The 17976-nt window shown below is 55.1% G+C and overlaps 6 protein-coding genes across 6 annotated transcripts; 4 read left to right on the top strand and 2 right to left on the bottom strand.

Annotated features, from left to right (window-relative positions):
- Nucleotides 1–1260: 1260 nt before the first annotated feature.
- On the top strand, nt 1261–2649 carry ColSpa_11594 (uncharacterized protein; the record flags this gene model as incomplete). Its single annotated transcript, XM_049277806.1, has 1 exon — nt 1261–2649. The coding sequence occupies one exon, from the start codon at nt 1261–1263 to the stop codon at nt 2647–2649; it is 1389 nt and encodes a 462-aa protein (XP_049133763.1).
- Nucleotides 2650–4769: 2120 nt separating this feature from the next.
- ColSpa_11593 (mitotic spindle checkpoint component mad2) lies at nt 4770–5784 on the top strand (the record flags this gene model as incomplete). The annotated part of the gene is made up of 3 exons (XM_049277805.1): nt 4770–4929; nt 5043–5081; nt 5255–5784. 3 exons carry the CDS (start codon nt 4770–4772, stop codon nt 5782–5784), a joined length of 729 nt encoding a protein of 242 aa, XP_049133762.1.
- Nucleotides 5785–6256: 472 nt separating this feature from the next.
- ColSpa_11592 (ubiquitin carboxyl-terminal hydrolase 16) lies at nt 6257–8798 on the bottom strand (the record flags this gene model as incomplete). The annotated part of the gene is made up of 4 exons (XM_049277804.1): nt 6257–6395; nt 6451–8564; nt 8620–8687; nt 8771–8798. 4 exons carry the CDS (start codon nt 8796–8798, stop codon nt 6257–6259), a joined length of 2349 nt encoding a protein of 782 aa, XP_049133761.1.
- Nucleotides 8799–10239: 1441 nt separating this feature from the next.
- ColSpa_11591 (iron sulfur cluster assembly protein 1, mitochondrial) lies at nt 10240–11167 on the top strand (the record flags this gene model as incomplete). The annotated part of the gene is made up of 5 exons (XM_049277803.1): nt 10240–10379; nt 10438–10533; nt 10739–10858; nt 10914–10980; nt 11036–11167. The coding sequence occupies 5 exons, from the start codon at nt 10240–10242 to the stop codon at nt 11165–11167; spliced, it is 555 nt and encodes a 184-aa protein (XP_049133760.1).
- A 2542-nt stretch (nt 11168–13709) lies between these two features.
- ColSpa_11590 (uncharacterized protein) lies at nt 13710–14703 on the bottom strand (the record flags this gene model as incomplete). The annotated part of the gene is made up of 2 exons (XM_049277802.1): nt 13710–14028; nt 14099–14703. The coding sequence occupies 2 exons, from the start codon at nt 14701–14703 to the stop codon at nt 13710–13712; spliced, it is 924 nt and encodes a 307-aa protein (XP_049133759.1).
- A 1327-nt stretch (nt 14704–16030) lies between these two features.
- On the top strand, nt 16031–17920 carry ColSpa_11589 (ATP-dependent RNA helicase DBP3; the record flags this gene model as incomplete). The annotated part of the gene is made up of 3 exons (XM_049277801.1): nt 16031–17536; nt 17598–17710; nt 17758–17920. The coding sequence occupies 3 exons, from the start codon at nt 16031–16033 to the stop codon at nt 17918–17920; spliced, it is 1782 nt and encodes a 593-aa protein (XP_049133758.1).
- Nucleotides 17921–17976: the final 56 nt, after the last annotated feature.

Genomic DNA, 17976 nt, shown 5'->3' with positions numbered 1-17976 from the left:
CAACCAGCTCATCGCTTGTAATAAAGCGGGAAGATAGAGGCGAGGGTCGGTCCATTACGCACGAATACGACATGCACCGTCATGACATGCAGAGCCTTCAAAGCCCTCGCGTGGCTGACACCTTCACCTATCCCTACATCAACCTTCCTCACCTTGGTCTCAGCCTAGAGAGCTACGCCTTGACCATGGCGGATACACTGGCCTTCTTTCATTGGTGTGCCAAAGTCGACGCAAATGACGTTGAGTTTGTGCTAGCCCAATGCCGCCAGTATGCAGCACCAGAAGCACCATCGCTAAGCCTGGGGTCTAAGGGATCCCATTCAACAGCCCTTGGACTGCACAGCATGTGGATCCTTGACTTCGATTGCTGCAGAAAGATGACAATGAATGAAGCTGGAATCAAGCAAGCCTGGAAAAGCTTCTGGCGCAATGACCCATACTACCCACGCCCTGGAAGCAACAATCAAAACGATGAAAGGCTGTGGGAGGTCTTTCAGGGTCGCTTCCTGAAACAAGCGGGCGTCTCTTGGAGGGAGAGACAGAGAGTGTGAGGTAGCTGCCGCGACAGTTTGTTGAGTTGATTGGACAAACGAGGGGAAGATTTTCTAGGGGGGGCGAACCCTGGTGATCGCTACAAGCTGTGGGTTGCTCAGTTTGTATCGCCGCGCAATCGAAAGCATATCATAGCAGAACACATTTGACCCTGTCTCATACAATCACACTGTTAGAAGCTAATGTGTCTTTCTCTCCTGACTTTCATAGCCCCATTGTTTGAAGACACTAATGCAGGCTTCCTTCGGATTGCCGTCGACCAAACTTGTGTCCAGCCGTCTATTGCTGGCTGGTCTCTTTGAATACACTAGCTGCAAATACAAAAAGGCTCTATCCATGGAAAACCGTGCAGGTTGCTCTGATAAACAGATTGCAGCACGAGAAGGCATCTGGTATCTACAGAATATCACAAGAAAACACCAGACAAAAATGTTATGCTCCAGAGCCTGTTTCCAGACCTTATGCTTTGGAATCTCTTAGAGGCAAGATCCAGCCCTCCCTCTTTCATATCGCCTTTTGAATCTCTAGACTTCATCAAGCTTCTACCGACGTTATCGCTTTCGAAACACAGCCTACGTTCCCCCCGCCTTTACCATGCAACCGGGATCTGGAGATGGCTCGGCTCGCCTCTCCAAGCCCTCGGAACACCGTCGGCAGTGAGTAGGAAATGTCGCTTCTTCGAGAGCAGTCACCTTAGAGCATGCCATGATGGCCAACCTTGCTTTGGAAGACAAGCTCGAGGAGGATTCCGCGGGTGAACCCTTGGAATCTTGCCTCAAGCGAATGCTTTCCACTCGAACTGTTGTATCGACTGCATCGCCCTTTGCTCAACGTCAACAGGCTGCCGTTGGTACCAACGCACAGTTCCACGAGATCGGCACTGGCTCTATCGGCAAGGTCTTTGAGCAACCAGGTACTACTTTCGCTTATAAGCTACCCATTACCGACCAGACGGACAAGCTCTGGAACAACTATGTCATTCACAAGTGCATCGAAGCTAGCTTCCAGTCGCTTCCTTACTTTGATGGTCAAGTGGAAATTCCTCGTTGTTTCTGGTACGCGACTCCAAAAACTCAGGCCTTCTGGGATCTGAATCTTGCCCTATTCCCGGAAACCAAGGAGTTCTCTCGAAAGCCTCGTCACGTTCTCTGCATGGAGCGAATTTTCCCTCTTCCCCGCCCTATGCGTCACGCCCTCATCGAAAAGTATTGTCCGCCACATGGGCGGGAGAAGATGAAGTCGGACGCTGTCAACAAGGATTGCCTGGTGCGTCCATACCTCGGTCGCGTGAAGTTCGGACACGGCGGCCTCTTTTTCTCACTGCGTAACTTCAAGCTTCATGCAGACCAGATCCAGGAACTTGGGGTTGTTGCCGCCGATCTCTACACTGGCATGGCTCACGCTCTTGCAGTCCTTCACTGGGATACCAAGATTGACGGCAACGACATTGAGTTTGTCATCGGTAGCTCTCCCGTCGAAGAGCAGACAGTTCGTGCGGACATCAGCTTGCCGACCCTCATGGCGATGCATCCTCAGACAAGCACATATGAGACCGCTACGCATACTGGTGCCGACTTCACCAAGAGAGTCACATCCCTTTGGATGATAGACTTTGATGGTTGTTATGATATTACAATGGACGAGGCTGGAGTCAACAAAGCTGTTTCAGCTTTCCTTGACGCAAACCATTATTGTCCCAAGCCCAACACTGGTAACCCTTTTATCGAGAGTCTGTGGAAGGACTTCTCTACAAGGTATCTTCTATACAGTCGCATTATCTTTGAAATCCGCCGAGAGTCAAAGCTGAACAATCTTGCACCCATGTTCATCGAGAAGACCACTCAGCAGACAGCTGGTCGAAAGGAGGGCAGTCCCAACGTTCGCCCCCCGGGAGGAACACGAGGTGGATCTACTGTGGGCTCGAGGGGGTCGGACAGAAGTCCCGGCTCGCACAGAAACCCCGAGGCGTCATTGTCCCCAATCCGGGGTAGCCGTCCGCAGAGCGACAGTTCGTCTCGGAGTCGTGGTGGAAGTGGAGGTGGAGACCGAGGCCGGCATGGATCTGGGGGTGCTGAACGTGATGCGACTTTCTGGTAGCTCGTGGCCCAATTCATGATTGTGCAATCTGCATCATGTTCCAGAGTCAGTAGATAAATTGCTTGACAGAAACCAATACGCAAGTAGCGAAGATTTCCTGAAGCCAGAAATTCTCATGATGGGTGAATGGATTATCGCATTTTGCTCTTATTCGTTCCACTGCCCATGTCCTTCGAGTCCCCCAGTTACCGGACCAGTACGATCTCGCAAAACCGTTCTGTAATATGAAAACCGTCTCGGGTCTGTGTTAGTGAGACGTTCCACCTTGGTCGTCTTATGCGAGAAGAGAGGTTTCCCACACGTATGAAGTCACTCATCTTTTGTCGCTAGCCGAAGAAACAATGGAAGTCGCGGCCTATGATCTCAGGGGCCCTACTCAAAGGCGCGCAAGAGAGCTATGGGCATCCTAAACCTATTCGTCCTGTGCCCCATTGACCGGGTAGGCATAATTTTTCTTGTGTACTGTGTCAACCAGAAACGGGCAAATGAGAAAAATGTGCATCGAGTAAAACATTAAGAGGACCGAGAGAACAAAAGTAGGACGCATGCAAATTCCCAATGGAAAGCGGCGGCAAAGGCCACGTCCAGATTGCCACAGAGGAAGGCATACCGGACACTCATAGATATTTCCCTAATGTCTCTAGAGATTCTACAAAAACTAAAAGACCCTTAATACCTGTAGCGCGTAAACAGAAAGGTCAAAAAGCTACACAAAGGGGTATATAGAGAGTCGCCAAGAAGCTGAAGAATAATCGATATGAAAGCACTTCGGAACGAAATAAATTAGATTGTAAGGCACCAAAGCCTCCTGGAAAGCGAGCCGACACGAAAGATTCCAGCAAAGGTCCCCCTGGGAGACAGTGCGCTTCCAATTGATGGTACCTAGGGGTGGCGTCGTCTCGAGGGTCAGAATTCTTACTCGGCTTAAAGAAAGGATGTAAAACATTGAGGATCGCATGTAGTTCTTAGTGTACCTACGACAAGAGTGCAACGGTCTAGATCAGATTGTCGAAATTATGGGAGGTCATCTTGACTCAAATGAGCGGATTGCTGACTTGGATTGGGTAATGAGGAAGAGACCAGGCTTCGAGTTGGTATACACTTCGCCACCGATATCAAGGTCTCTTAAAATTTTTGGCTTGATCAACTCGCTTCGCCACCCGCGATGGTCATCCTTGAAGAGATTGATCAAGCAGGTTATAGAGGATATGGATTACGATTATGCAGTCTATTTGAGAGACTTATGGGGATATATGATATCGCGGGTGAGGCTTGGGTCTTAAGGCGATTGGCTGAACGACACCCACAAATATCACCTGCATGAATCTCTCACAGGTTACCGCAGTCCTTTTACCACACTTGAGCGACTAGAAGATATTTGTGGTTTTGTTTTGGTCTGAACGAAGTTCTTGGGCAGCAGCGACTAAAGCTCAATGATCTGGGACACATTCTAAAATCTAAGTGGATATAGATTTAATGTTTGATTCTAACTCATAGCTTTCCTGGTTGACGCCATAAGATTTTTTTAAATTCTCGCTCAAGATAGAATCCTGGAGCCTTTACGATTCACCTAGTTCCCTCAGCGACTCCGGCCCTGCCACGAGGGGTTCAGCCAGTGTCCCAGCCTGTATCCCCATTAGAGTACAATCCTGAGGGTTTGCAGCATACCTTACATTTGATGATTGCCGAGAAACAGTCTGATAAAGGCAACTGGAAGGGGCAACTCAAGTGAGATGCTCAGGAACATTGAAAACCCGAACATTGGATTTAGAGTCAGACGAGACGAACTCGGAGGGCCCAGCACAGCGATTGGTGGTTGACTACCGGCCGGTGGAGCGGGAGCTTTAACCCCCTGTCGGCCCGAGCAGCGGGGCAGCCGCCCTCCGTGCTGCTAAATGTGACGACCAGCCGTCCCGCCAATCGAATCCAATCACCCCGCAACCAGTTGCCAAAAATCAATCTCGACCCTGAAAGTAAACAAACGATCCCGTCCAGCTTCCGGCATCAGCTCCCTTTTGCGTCCGACATCACCGCACTACACCGCAACCCCCGCCGACCTTCGATCCTCCCATCCCTTCGCTGAGCACCGATTGATCCAATTCATCCCGATCACCGTCGCGATGGCTTCCGAGGCCAAACCCGCCAAAGCCACCAAGGCCGTCAAGGCTGACAAGGCCGACAAGTCTGACAAGTCGGACAAGTCCAAGGTGCACAAGCTCGCTTTAAAGGGCAGCGCAAAGCTCGTCGCCGAGTTTGTCAGTTTTCTCTTCCTCGCCCGAAGTTGGCGCAACAAGCTAACATGGTTCGGATTCCAGTTCCAATACTCCATCCACACGATCCTGTAGGAACCTCGAACCCCCGCGCGAACCTGCGCCTAATCTAACCCCTCCCAGCTTCCAACGAGGCGTCTATCCCGCAGAAGACTTCTCAGCGTAAGCCGCCTCCTGCACCCCCCTCGTCCATTGAAGAACCACATACTAACAGGCTCCTCCACAGCGTCAAGAAGTACGGCCTCAACATGCTAGGTTCGACGACCCTCCGCCCCGCGATCCCATAACCCCTCCCTCCTCCACCGAATCAAAGGCTAACCAACCGCCCGCCGCAGTCTCCTCGGACGACCAGGTCAGAGCCTACATCAAAAAGATCATGGGCCAGCTCGACCGCTGGATGCTCCGCGGCAAGATCTCCAAGCTCGTCATCGTCATCACCGACAAGGACACGGGCGAGCACGTCGAGCGCTGGCAGTTCGACGTCGAAATCTTTGGCAAGGCCTCAAAGGCGTCCAAATCCTCCAAGACCTCCAAGACCTCGTCGTCGTCCAAGTCGGCCGACCAGGAAAACGACGCGCCCGCAGCAGAGGCCGACGCCACCCCCGAAAAGACGGAGCAGGAGATCCAGGCCGAGATCGCCGCCATCTTCCGCCAAATCACCGCCTCCGTCACCTTCTTGCCGCAGCTCAACGGCGACTGCACCTTCAACGTGCTCGTCTACGCCGACGCCGACTCCGAGGTGCCCGTCGAGTGGGGCGACAGCGACGCAAAGGAGATTGTCAACGGCGAGCGCGTCCAGCTGCGCGGCTTCAGCACAAGCAACCACCGTGTCGACACCCTCGTCAGCTACCGCCTGGCCGAATGAGCAAAAGTGGGCCATGTAACAACAGTACGAAGGACGGAAGAGATGTACGATGCGACGGGGGTTAAACAGCAGGTGTACCGAGTCACTGTGGACCAAACAGGAGGAGATGGACGGAGATATCTCTGGGTACTTTGTGTGTGGGCGTCTAGGCGTTTATGGTGGACTGTACAATCTGACTTGTCATGGCACAAGAGCTACGGGCTCCGAATGGACAGTCAGTCCTTTTGCAAAAAAGCACATCGTTGTAATTGGTGGCTCTGTAGCCCCAAATTCTCTTTTTTCTACACTGTCATGCATGTCTTGTTCTTCTACGCAGTGCCGCCGCCCGCCCACCCGCCATGCTGTAATGCTTCCCTCGTTCGTTGACTCATGCAAATCGACCCGACCTCCGCCATCATGATCAGCTCAGGGCCGTCCATGGCTGTTTTTCGTCGTTACTTCCCAACCCAAACGCCTTTGTTACTGCAACCAACTAAACCCGCTTGAAGAAGTAGACGTAGGCAAACTTTCTCATCTCCTCAATCTCGCCTGCCTCGACAACCTTTTCGTCGTTGAAAAGCACCCACTGGGATTGTCCGTTAATCTCCTTGCGGATGAAAGCGACGTAGTGTCTGCAAAACGGTCAGCATGTCGAGTGTGGTGTCAGGTAGGGTCAAGTATACATACCCAGCATGGATGCTGGTGCCCTTGTGGCATGCAATTGACTGAAGCTGGTACTTGGCAGGGGTCGCTGAAGTGCCGGCCTCGCTCTTGGAGGCGGCGGACTCGGATCCGGCAGCCGGAGCGTCATCATCAAAGATACCCTGGTCCTCTGGATGACTGAAGAGCCATTCGACCGCGCGCTCCATATCACCGCTGGTCTCACGCAAAGCCTTCTTCGCCTGCGGCACAGAGAAGCCCATGGCGCCCAGCATCTCAATCTTCTCCGGGTCGGCCGAGCCTCCGCCCGCAGCAGCACCGCCACTCAGGACAAGAGGCTCGTCGATGTCAGGATCCTCCATGTGCGCAAACAGCCACTCCATGGCTGCGTTGGCGTCCGAGTTTCCAGTGGCATGCAAGGCTCGGTCGCAACGGTTACGGCCGAAGCCCATGGCTTCCAACTGGCTGACGGCCTCCGGGTTGGCGACGAACGCCGGGGCGCTGTTCTCGGGCTCGTCAGGGAGAGTCTCCTCTGAAGCCTGCAGACCCTTAGAGAGGTAGTCGTCAAGGAGGAAGGGTTCATCGGGCACGATGACAGGAACATCAATCTTGACGGGCACCCAGTTGATGACCGCCATCTTTCTGGCATTGACGACCAGGTTCTCTGGCAGAGTCTTGAACAGAGAGCGTTTCGTGTACCCATCCTTGCTGCCGCAGGAGGAGCAAGTCAACTCAACCACCTCCTCAGCCGTAAAGTTATCGAGACATTCCTTGAGGGTCACAGCTTTGTATGCGTCTGCGTGGGTCTCCGCGCCCTCGGCGACCGGCTCTTTCTCTAGAGGAACGTCGATGAAGATGTTGTCCTGCTCATTAGTCGAGTATCTCACCTTCTTGCAACCAAGACACTGTAGGCGTTGTTCCAGAGTGAAACGGAAAGGCAAAGTGGGATCACCCAGGTCCGAGGGGTGCTGAGAGCGAGAGATGAGCTTGAAGACGTGCTGCAGCAACTCGAAAGCGTCTTGCTGGCGCATGGTCGAGAACTCAGCATGGCCTCTGCCAATCAAATGCTTCAGCATGGCTGGAGCCAAGCCTTTCTGGTGTGAGATCTCGGGAGAGTGCTCAGAGGCGGCAACATCCGAGTCAGGCTTCGAGTATCGACCGGAGAGCAGGCCATCGGCCATCTTGCGAAGCTGAGTCTCCAAGTCCGCTGCGGGCTCCTGGACGTTGGGAAGGTCGCGATCGGGCAAGTAGTAGCGGTTCTTGAAGGCGGGGGTATCGAAGAGACACTGAATGATGCTAGCGAGGTAGCAACTGTTTCCCAGGTTCTTGAGGCCGGTCAAGGCGGGACCAAACAGAGGCTTCAATTCTTTGCCGTCCTCGGTGGTCATGCTAAAGTCCCAGCGCAGGTTCTGCTCGATCTGCATCTCCGTCAAGCTCTTCTCCGTCTTTTGCTGGTTCGCCAGGTTGATGCCCCAGTGGGCCAAGTGCTGGCCAAGGTCTCCGTCGATTCGCTCCTCGTCACACTTGTAGCAGTAAACGTCGGCCGTTCCCTCAGGTGTGATGGATCCGAGCTTGACTGCGACGCCATGACCGGACTGGTCCGAGTGAGCGAGTGCATGAGAGTTGCCGTCAACGCCGCCCATCTGCTTCCGTCCACAGCCCAGGTTTCCACACTCTAGGCAAAGCCACAGGTTCTCGTGTAAGTCGCAGGCGGAGCAGTGTCCGAGGTCGCCAGACTGGATCGTTCGGGACTCGGTCTGTTGCATCAAGAGGATGTGCTCGCAGCTGGTCAGCTCCTGCTCCCAGGCCTTGACCTCTTCCTTGCGCGAGAATGTGTTGGCCTTCATGATGCCATCGATGATGGGTGCAAGCTTGTCGCTGGACTGGTCCAGGTCCTGGTTGCAGTCGAGGCACTTGACAGTGGTCTTGGTATCGTATCGGTCGGCCTCAGTTTCGGCAGCGATGGCAAGCTTGGACATCTTCAAGGGGGGCTCATCTCGGACAACGACTTTGCGAGTGCGGCGGATGTTGAGGACGAGGGGGTGGTTCCAGAGTTGTTTGTGGAGCTGAGCATGGTTACGGTCGCCGGCGCAACCGCCGTTGAAGCACTGGAGGCAGACATCGACACCGGCAGGGTCGTCCTAGCCAAGCAGATTAGCACGTAGCAGCAGTGCAAAGGTCAAGAGGACAACCTACAATAGAGTCGAAGCACTGGGTACAGTCTTCCCGATAGACGGAGTGGAAGGGCGCCGGCGGCTGCAGAGCTGCAAGGAGTTAGTAAGAAGCTCCGGAACGTTACCGAGAATAAAGGATCGAATAAAGCAGGCGAGGTAGAGGTTACCTGAACCTATGGACTCAAGGTGCGGGCACGCCATGTTAGAGCAATTCTCGAGACGTGTATTTGTCGTCCCGGTGTGGTGGTGAGCTGCGAAACTGTTTATCCTGACAGGGAGGTGGACGGTAGGTTGGTTTTGAATGCGGTCGAGCTCAGCCTTGTGCTTGGGAAAAGAGACAAAGCAGTCAGGCAGCCAACGAGAGGCGAAAGAGCTGAGGTGAGCAAAGCAGTAGAGGCGAAAGGCTGTGTCTGAGCTCAAGCTGATGCAGAGTTGGTGTGGAGGAGGTCTGGGCAGGATTGGACTTGGAAGGTTGCCCCGCGGTGGTGGTAGTGGGATGTCCGGTTGCAGTACGTCGTAAGGCAGGGAGAGTTACCCTGTTACAGGGACCCGGTGTGCCTGGAGGTTTGGCAGCTTTCCCTTGCCTTAGCTCAGCTTGGGAAAGCACACAGTGTGGCAAGCACCTTTGGGTTTTGGCGATTACGTAGTGAGGTGGGGTTGCTGAGCTTGAGTGAACGATACGATACAGGTATGGCCTGGTTACATATCTTCTTTCTATGTGCATCTCCGTGTTCCCCATGTGGCTTGTTGCATCACCGCACCGGTCATGTGAGAGTACCTACTTAGGCGATCTTCCCCGGACTTAGGAGGGTCGGATATGTACCTAAGAGACAGCGACGACGGAGGTGGGCGGCGTATCTAATCAGATGGCATCTCTTTCGTTGGCGGCCACAATGACAAATCGTTGACGCCCCGGCGAGACTCCACCGCAGTTGCAAGATCCCCGCCTCGCCAGCTGGGAAACAGCGACGTCGGGACTGATAAGTACTGGCATGGCTGAGAAAAAGTGGGGCTGTGATTGGTGCGTACCACAGTACCTACTGCTGAGCCGAGGGACCCACGGGAGTGCGGCATCGGTGCCTCCAATCAGACGTCGCCGACGAACAGGGAGTGGATCTGATAACGGGTGCTGCTGCACCCTGCTGCAGCGTCAGAGCTCTCCAGAAGGGCGATGGTCAGAAGGAAAGGAAGGAAGGGGGGACCCTCGGCGCTGTGGAGGCGGATGAAATTTTGTCTTCTCCGAGGCGCCGAGCTGGTCCATGGGTGTTGTCGCTGGACTCCATGACTTAATGCATGGTCATTGAACGCTCCCATTGGCCAGTCCGGCTCTTCTGCTACCACCGAGATCGCCATCCTGCTCCGTCACAAGTCCCGCATGCTGTCTCCAAAAAACAATTTCCATTTATCCCCAGCGGAATCTTCGCCTCCCTCTACGTCTGTCACACACCTTCCTGCATCTGCGATCCTCCGCTTCAATCAAACTTCTATATCGACCACCTTTTGTCGCCATCGCCGTTTCGACTCATCAAAGATACCCTAAACTGACCTTTGCGACTTCACTCGTGTCTACTAAAACCGCCCATCCTCGACACCTAGCCGACTACAGCTCTTGCAAAACCACTCATCCAAATCCCGACCAAAAATGTTCTCCAGATCGCTCCGCGTCGCCTCCCGCAGGGTCCTTGCGACCTCTGTCCGCCCTTCCACCCTCCCTGCCCGTCAGCTTGCGCCTGCCGTCTCCGTCGGCGCGACGAGGGCTTACCACGAGAAGGTCCTTGACCAGTACGCAACCCTCGATATCACATTTGGAAGACGAAGGGTGCTAACCCATCGTGCACAGCTACTCCCGCCCTCGTAATGTCGGTTCCATGCCCAAGGGCGACCAGGATGTCGGCCAGGGCCTCGTCGGTGCGCCTGCTTGCGGCGACGTCATGAAGTAAGACATATTCCTCGACGGATACCCCAAACATTACAATACCGCTATCCGGATGCTTGATCGGTGCGGCATGGGCTCGAGCTATGGGGTGCTATACACTTGTGTCCTCTACAGTTTATCACTTGCCGCGTGCGATCAATCACCTGGCGATAGCATAGCTACGTAGTTCATCGTATGAAGAACACGCGCTGACAAACTGGCATAGGCTCAACATCCGCGTTGACCCCAAGACCAACACCATCTCCGATGTCAAGTTCAAGACTTTTGGCTGCGGATCCGCCATCGCTTCCTCCAGCTACCTCACCGAGCTCGTCCGCGGCATGACGTAAGCCACCTCCATCCATCACATTCGCTTGTATTGATGCTGACAATGTGTAAAGCCTGGAGCAGGCCGGCCGTGTCAAGAACACTGAGATTGCCCAAGAGCTCAAGCTCCCTCCCGTCAAGGTATGTTGCCGTCTCCAACGGTCGCTACGTCGCACATATCGCTAACTCTTTCCAGCTGCACTGCAGCATGCTTGCCGAGGACGCCATCAAGGCCGCCATTTCCGACTACTACACCAAGAACCCCAACGCGAAGCCCACCAACCTCGCCGGCACTGAGGCCAAGACCGAGTCCGCCGCTTCCGCATAAACGCAACCGGCGTCTCTATTTCGTTACATGTTACCGGAGTTCGGCTTCAGGGGAGGGTGGAGAGGGGATGTTGCGAGCGGTGAGGCCTGGTAGGGGCGACTGGGCAGAAATTGCTAACACGAAGTATCCGTTGATTTTCACCAACTTTTTAAACAAAAACCGGAGTTTTGGGAAGGAATTATGGTTATCTCAGGGCTTGTATGGATGAAAGCTCCCCACCGCGATCGCGAGCGCAACGGCGACGACGACCGCGACATGAAGGTCGACGCTGCCGCGAAACAGGCCTTTTCCAATGTTCTATTAGGAGGCCTGGTTGGGGCAGGGTTGTACGTCAGTGTGAAAATACCAATTAGTTAGTGGCCAGCTTATCAGCGACCCGACAGAGACGAAATGCCAAAGAACGACATTGTCCTGCCACTTGCTACTGCTCCGTTTTCATCACAAGTGGGTTGGAGTGTAGGCTGGAACGGGTGGACGATGACAGCGTGACTGCAAAGCCCAAATCCGCTCCGTCGTGAGACTTAGGGTGCGGGGCAGAGCTGACCTCGGGTCACTCCCGCAAGGATCCAACCCAGCGATTATCATGCAGACTACTTCGACGCCCACGGCCAACACATACTCGATGCTCCCAGCTAAGAGTGGAACGAGGGGGGCAGATAGGTTGAATGGTGCATCCCTAGTTCTTGGTGAGTTGGTGAGGAGAACTGCTGAGTCACACTCACTTTCAATCACCGATGACCGATCGACGGTAGGTGAGCCGAGCCCCCCGGCTCGAGACCCGATCAGTCGGCCTTCGGCATGTCCTCGGATACTTCTCGTCGACGTCTCACCTCCCGTCCGCCAAGTCATGCGCCGTGCCCGCGCAATTTACGGCGGCCACATGTGCTGCACACTGGGCTGTCGCAGCAGACTTTGACTTCAGGTGTTACTAGGTAATTTGCCTGAAAGACGCTATAGATGGGCACATATCAACTCCGCCAGGAACACGGTCTCGAATCCTCTGCTTTTACAAGGGCGCTTTGGAATGAGATGCGACAGCAGGCTTTGGAGCTTTGACATCGATGGTAGAGGAGATGGACGTCATCACAGAACTGACTGGCATCTGGTGCTGGTGAACCAAACGAGGGGGGAGCACTGCATGAGACAAGAGTAACCGCACATGTCAGTTCAAGTATATGAATGCTAATCTTGACTTTTGGTCCAACCCTATGTTCCTCTCTTCTAAGCTCCAGTCACGCTTCTTCTGGTGACGTTGGACCTTCACGGCCAAACTGCCTTAGTGACAGGCGCATCCTCGGGAATCGGCCCAGTCGTCCCGTGTAAGCTCATCCCGTTGAGCGCTTCTCTCATCGTTCTCACCGTTCGCGACATCTGGAAGAGTGAGTCGGTTAGGAATGACTTCCTTGATGGTCAAGCCATCCGCGCGGTAAGCCCTAATGACATCGTCCAGGTCATGAAATTGAACGCCGAGGATTAGGACAGCGTCAGGTCCTTCGCCCAAGCTTTTATGAGAAGTATCAGGATAGTCGCATTGTCAGGCTCAACGCAGGTGTTATAAGACTGAGACGACGTGCCGTGCCCACAGGTCATGAGGCGACATCTAGGTGGTACTATCTCTCTAACGTACTACTCACACTGGAATTGCTCTCACCTCCGGATTCTACAATTCAAAAAGACGAGAATTCCGCGGTGAGTCACATGGGTAGGCAGTCGGACATACTCAAGACCGAGTTGCCACCAGACCTCCCATCAAGCCCGGAGAGTCCTGTTTTCATCACTTGGGCGCAGAAGAGAACTCTTTCGGTCTATCCCGCTACGCAGACAGCAAAATCCCAGCCCTTCTTTTCCCGGTCGAGCTGCCATGAAACTACAGCCCCGATAAGGCCATCACCAACGTCTTCTGTCCCGAAATGGTGAATGTCCCCATAAGCTACGTGCTGTCCCAGCCATTTCTGTTGATCGCAGATTCTGTGAGAGCGTTGTGATCAAGAACGCCAGAGGGGCTGAGAGCACGTTCCTATTGTCTTGGTGGTTATCAAAAGGTGTCGAATGTGAATATCAAACTGGCGATAGATTGGATGGGTTTGCTGCTTCTGAAGACGGAGGACGACGGCTTCAGGGCTATTCTGGCACGAGACCGTTTCTGAGATGGCGAGGTTCAAAAAATGTTGCGAGATGAATGTTCCAAGATTGGTGATATATGAAAGACTCGGATCGTTTTATAGGGGCCTGAGCAACATTGAGTGATTCCAGGTGTTCTGGTCAACACTTGAATTGCTTTGCCACCGACTTGTTGATTTCTCACCTCAGAGTGTTTACAAGAATAGCCATCTAACCTTCGGTGCAAAAAAGAGAACCACCTGTACATTCTGTTCCAACGTAACTGAGTGTAGGACTTTTCGTGTTGATGTTTCAGTCGGTCCTCGACGTGTGTTCCGGGTGATTAACGCAAAACAGTTTGAATTTAGCAGTTTACACTTCCATCGAATATTTACACAACTACCGAATCCAACTTCAGTCTCCTCGGCGACTTCATCCAACACTACCGTCGTGGGTGAGCAGGAGGCGGTACCGGAGGCATTCCGCCTGGCGACTCCGTCATGTAGCTATGGGACCCCTCGTCGCTCTCTTCCCCAGAGGAGTCCGATCCTCCGCTCGCGCCTGCGAAGTGCAAGAACAACATCCGCACCAGGAACCCGGCGCTGACGAGGAGGGGCAGGATCTGAGCAATATCGGAAACGTTATTCGCATTGGAGATGTCGTTCCATGAGACGGCAAGCTCGACGGCGGCCGTGAGGATTGCGGCGACGGCGATGTTGCTCAGCGTCCTGAGCTCTTCGACTGCCATGATGTGCGTTTTCCTGCAACGAGAACTGTCAGTGTCTGTAGTCCCCATGATATCGCACGATCGCTCGGAACCGAAAGACTGACTTGACCCTTCGCTTCTTCCGCCTCTCGCGCCAATAGGGCACCTTCCAGCCAATCTTGAGCAGCAGGATCAGTACGCAGGCCAATAGGATGATGAAGTACATTATGGCGTTGAAGGCGATGAAGCCCTTGTTTCCTAGGCTGATGCGACTGAAGAGGAACCCGTATTGCTCCGAAGAGCACGGGTTCTCCGGCACGAAAGAACACCAGTACCAGATGGCCAGCGAAGTGATGGCCAGAAGGAGGGTGAAGTTGAGCCCCTTGAAAGCGGGACTCGGCGTCTCTTTGGACCATCGGAAGGGGTCCCAGTAGGGTCTGAAGCAGGTCACTGCTTTCCATATGTATAACGGGACGAGGAAGATGTAGATGCCCATGGCCAGAAGGAGTACGATGTAGACGTCGGCGGGCTGCAGCGTGGCGACGCACAGCTTGATGACGAGACCGATGAAGGCGGCGGCCGAGAACAAGAGGCCGAGCAGGCGCATGTCGGGCAGGTCGGCCACCTCGAGGTATTCGACGACAATGGCGCCGAACCATTGGATGTAGAACGCGACTCGGATGCCCAGCCCGTAGAGCTCGGGCTCACCCTGCACCTGGCAGCTCGCCATGATGGAGGATTCGACGATGGGTTCGTCAAGGTGTTCAAGAAGATGAATACGGGGGCACAACAAGTCACTGACCACGGGAAGGCCGTCGATTGCTACCTTATATCTCTCCCTTCCTCTCTCACACACTCTCTTCTCCCACCCCGCGGCGCACCGCATTGCCCATGTCGACATGCAACGTGGGCAGCTATCAAGACGAGCAGGAACAAGGGTCAACGCCGCACTCAGCTATGTGACGGGGACGTCGCCAATGGGTGGACCCTGGCCGAACGGGCTGTCTTGCAGGGTGAGGTGCTCTTCCGCTGCCTTTTCACGTAGATATTCAAGTCACCATCCCCAAGTGGAACCATGCGAACCCCCATTGGCGGCACGTTGCAGGGTCAGACAACGGATCTGTGTGCGCCCATGGCTAGCTGGCTGTAGAAATGCCTCGAAGAACTGCGTATTGCTTAGCTCCCGTTGCAGGGTTGGGCCGTCTTGCTGACGCCCAGAGGACTATTGGCTGGCATCCCGGCCTCGCAGCCTGCGGCCAGAGACCCGACATCTGTAGCCGACTGCTGGTGTGTGTATGAGTGTGCCGCATATCGACATTCTGCTATGGGCCCTCGCTTGCATCCTTGCCCGGGAGAGGCCTTATGGTTCGTACCGTGTCCAGTCTCAGGACTTCCCGAGACAGGTTCGCGGTGCGCCAGCCTCTCTCGTTCTGTAGCGAACTCACTTACACCGTTTTAGTATGTACGGATGGGTGTGAAGAGAAGCAGATTGCCAAATGAGCACCGTAAGCTGATAAAGGGCCTCGTGCAGATTCCTTTGGCCAGGGACTCATGCACCTAGTCAGATTGGCACGTCTCCCCGTCTGGAGGGAATCTATGCAGCCTGGGGAGGAAAGCAGACTTTCGTACTGTATCCGGAGTGACAACTGGCAATGGGGGCAATGGGGGTCGAAGAGGGGAAGATGGGCAGTGAAGCGGACGTGGGAGGCGGGGGAGACGGTGGAGACCGATCAGGGAAGGTGGAAAAGGCGTCCATCGCTGGACGCAAGGTGGCAAAGGCCGGGTGGGGCCTGAGCTCCGATTCTGGAACGGGCGCCGCCAGCGGGGGGGAGCACATCGGCCGAAATAAGCTTAGCGCAGGGTCTTCCCTCTTCTCGGTTCTTATCGGTGTGTTATCTTATCGATAATCAATTTTTTATTTTTTTTCTCTTTCTCTTGCGACAATCCGATCTCCCCTCCAGCCCGCGCCTCGAGTCTTTGCTTCTCAGCGCATCCCTTTCCAGCGTCCAAAGCCAATCTGTAGCGCCGCTTCTCCGCCACACATACCCACCGCAATAATGGCTGCCACGAAGCGTTCTCTCGCCGACACCGAGGCCGAGGCCGACGTCACCACCAAGAAGCAAAAGGTCAAGGACCTCACCGCCGGTGGCGACGTCGACAGCGACGAGGCCGCGCAGCTGAAGAAGCAGAAGAAGAAGGAAAAGAAGGAGAAGAAGGAGCGCAAGAAGGAGAAGAAGTCCAAGTCTGCCGCTCCCGCTGACGACGAGGAGGCCCCCGCTGCTGCGGCCGAGGCCAAGGAGGAGACCGAGGAGGACAAGGCCGAGAGGAAGAGGCAAAAGAAGGAGAAGAAGAGAAAGGAAAAGGAGGCCCAGAGCAATGGCGCCGCCGCCGCTGATGTCCCCGTCGTCACGGCCAGCGGCCCTACTCCCACCGCCGCCGTCCTCGGTGGCTACCAGCAGGCCGCCGCTCTGACCGCCCTCCCGCAGTCCGAGATCGACGCCTTCTTGACCGCCGAGAACATTACCGTCACCGACCCGGTCGCCAACCCCACCGCGCTGCGTCCGATCCTCGAGTTCTCGTACCTCCCCAAGACCGACCTGATCAAGAAGAACCCCTTCTCCGCTTACAAGAAGCCCACGCCCATCCAGTCCGCCTCGTGGCCCTACACCCTTTCGCGCCGCGATGTCATTGGTGTCGCTGAGACCGGCTCCGGCAAGACCATGGCCTTTGCCCTGCCGCTGGTCGAGGGCATCTCCAAGATCAAGAAGCGCTGCATCAAGGCCGTCGTCGTGTCGCCGACCCGCGAGCTGGCGATGCAGACCCAGGAGCAGATGGAGCACGTCTCGAGCCTGCTGGGCCTCAAGAGCATCTGCATCTACGGCGGCGCCTCCAAGGACGACCAGCGCAACCTCCTGCGGCGCGGCGCCGACGTCATTGTCGCCACGCCGGGACGCCTCAAGGACTTCATGATGGACGGCACCATCTCGCTCCAGGACGTCAAGTTCGCCGTCCTCGACGAGGCCGACCGCATGCTCGACAAGGGCTTCGAGGAGGACATCAAGATGATCCTCGGCGACATGCCGGCCCGCGAGGAGCGCCAGACCGTCATGTTCACCGCGACCTGGCCCGCGTCGGTGCGCAAGCTCGCCGAGTCCTTCATGGTCGACCCCATCAAGATCACCATCGGCTCCAGCGGCAAGGAGACGGCCAACGGCGCCGTCGAGCTGCAGGCCAACACGCGCATCACGCAGCGCGTCGAGGTCGTCGACCCCAGGGCCAAGGAGCAGAGGCTGCTGCAGCTGCTCAAGCAGTGGCAGACGGGCGCCCAGAAGGACGACCGCATCCTCGTTTTCTGCCTGTATAAGAAGGAGGCCACGCGCGTCGAGACGTTCCTCCAGCAGCGCGGCATCCGCGTCGGCGGCATCCACGGTGACCTCCGCCAGGAGCAGCGCACCCGCAGTCTGGAGGCCTTCAAGGCCGGCACCACGCCCGTCCTGGTCGCCACCGACGTTGCCGCTCGTGGTTTGGATATCCCCGAGGTGAAGCTGGTCATCAACGTCACTGTGAGTTTTTTCCGGCCTCCGCTTGATCATGACCCAAGACCCCTTCAGCTAATGTTTACAGTTCCCCCTGACGATTGAGGACTACGTTCACAGAATCGGACGTACCGGCCGTGCCGGCAAGACGGGCGAGGCCATTACGCTCTTCACCGAGCACGACAAGGCGCACTCTGGATCGTAAGTGGTCACTGCGGGAAACGCTCAACGAGGCAAATCGCTAACAGAACGACTAGTTTGATCAACATTCTCAAGGGTGCCAAGCAGCCCGTCCCCGACGAGCTCTTCAAGTTCGGCACCACCGTCAAGAAGAAGGCCCACAGCACCTACGGCGCCTTCTTCAAGGACGTCGACATGACGAAGAAGGCGACCAAGATTGTGTTTGACTGATTTGATTCCTTGTCTTGTTTTCTGTCTGGGAGACTGTCTAATTTCCACGCTCTCCC

The sequence above is a fragment of the Colletotrichum spaethianum genome, assembly GCF_022836535.1.
Source record: "Colletotrichum spaethianum MAFF 239500 DNA, contig48, whole genome shotgun sequence".
Classification (NCBI taxonomy): domain Eukaryota; kingdom Fungi; phylum Ascomycota; class Sordariomycetes; order Glomerellales; family Glomerellaceae; genus Colletotrichum; species Colletotrichum spaethianum.
The sequence above is the reverse complement of the archived record's forward strand: the minus strand, read 5'-3'. Positions and strand labels throughout refer to the sequence as shown.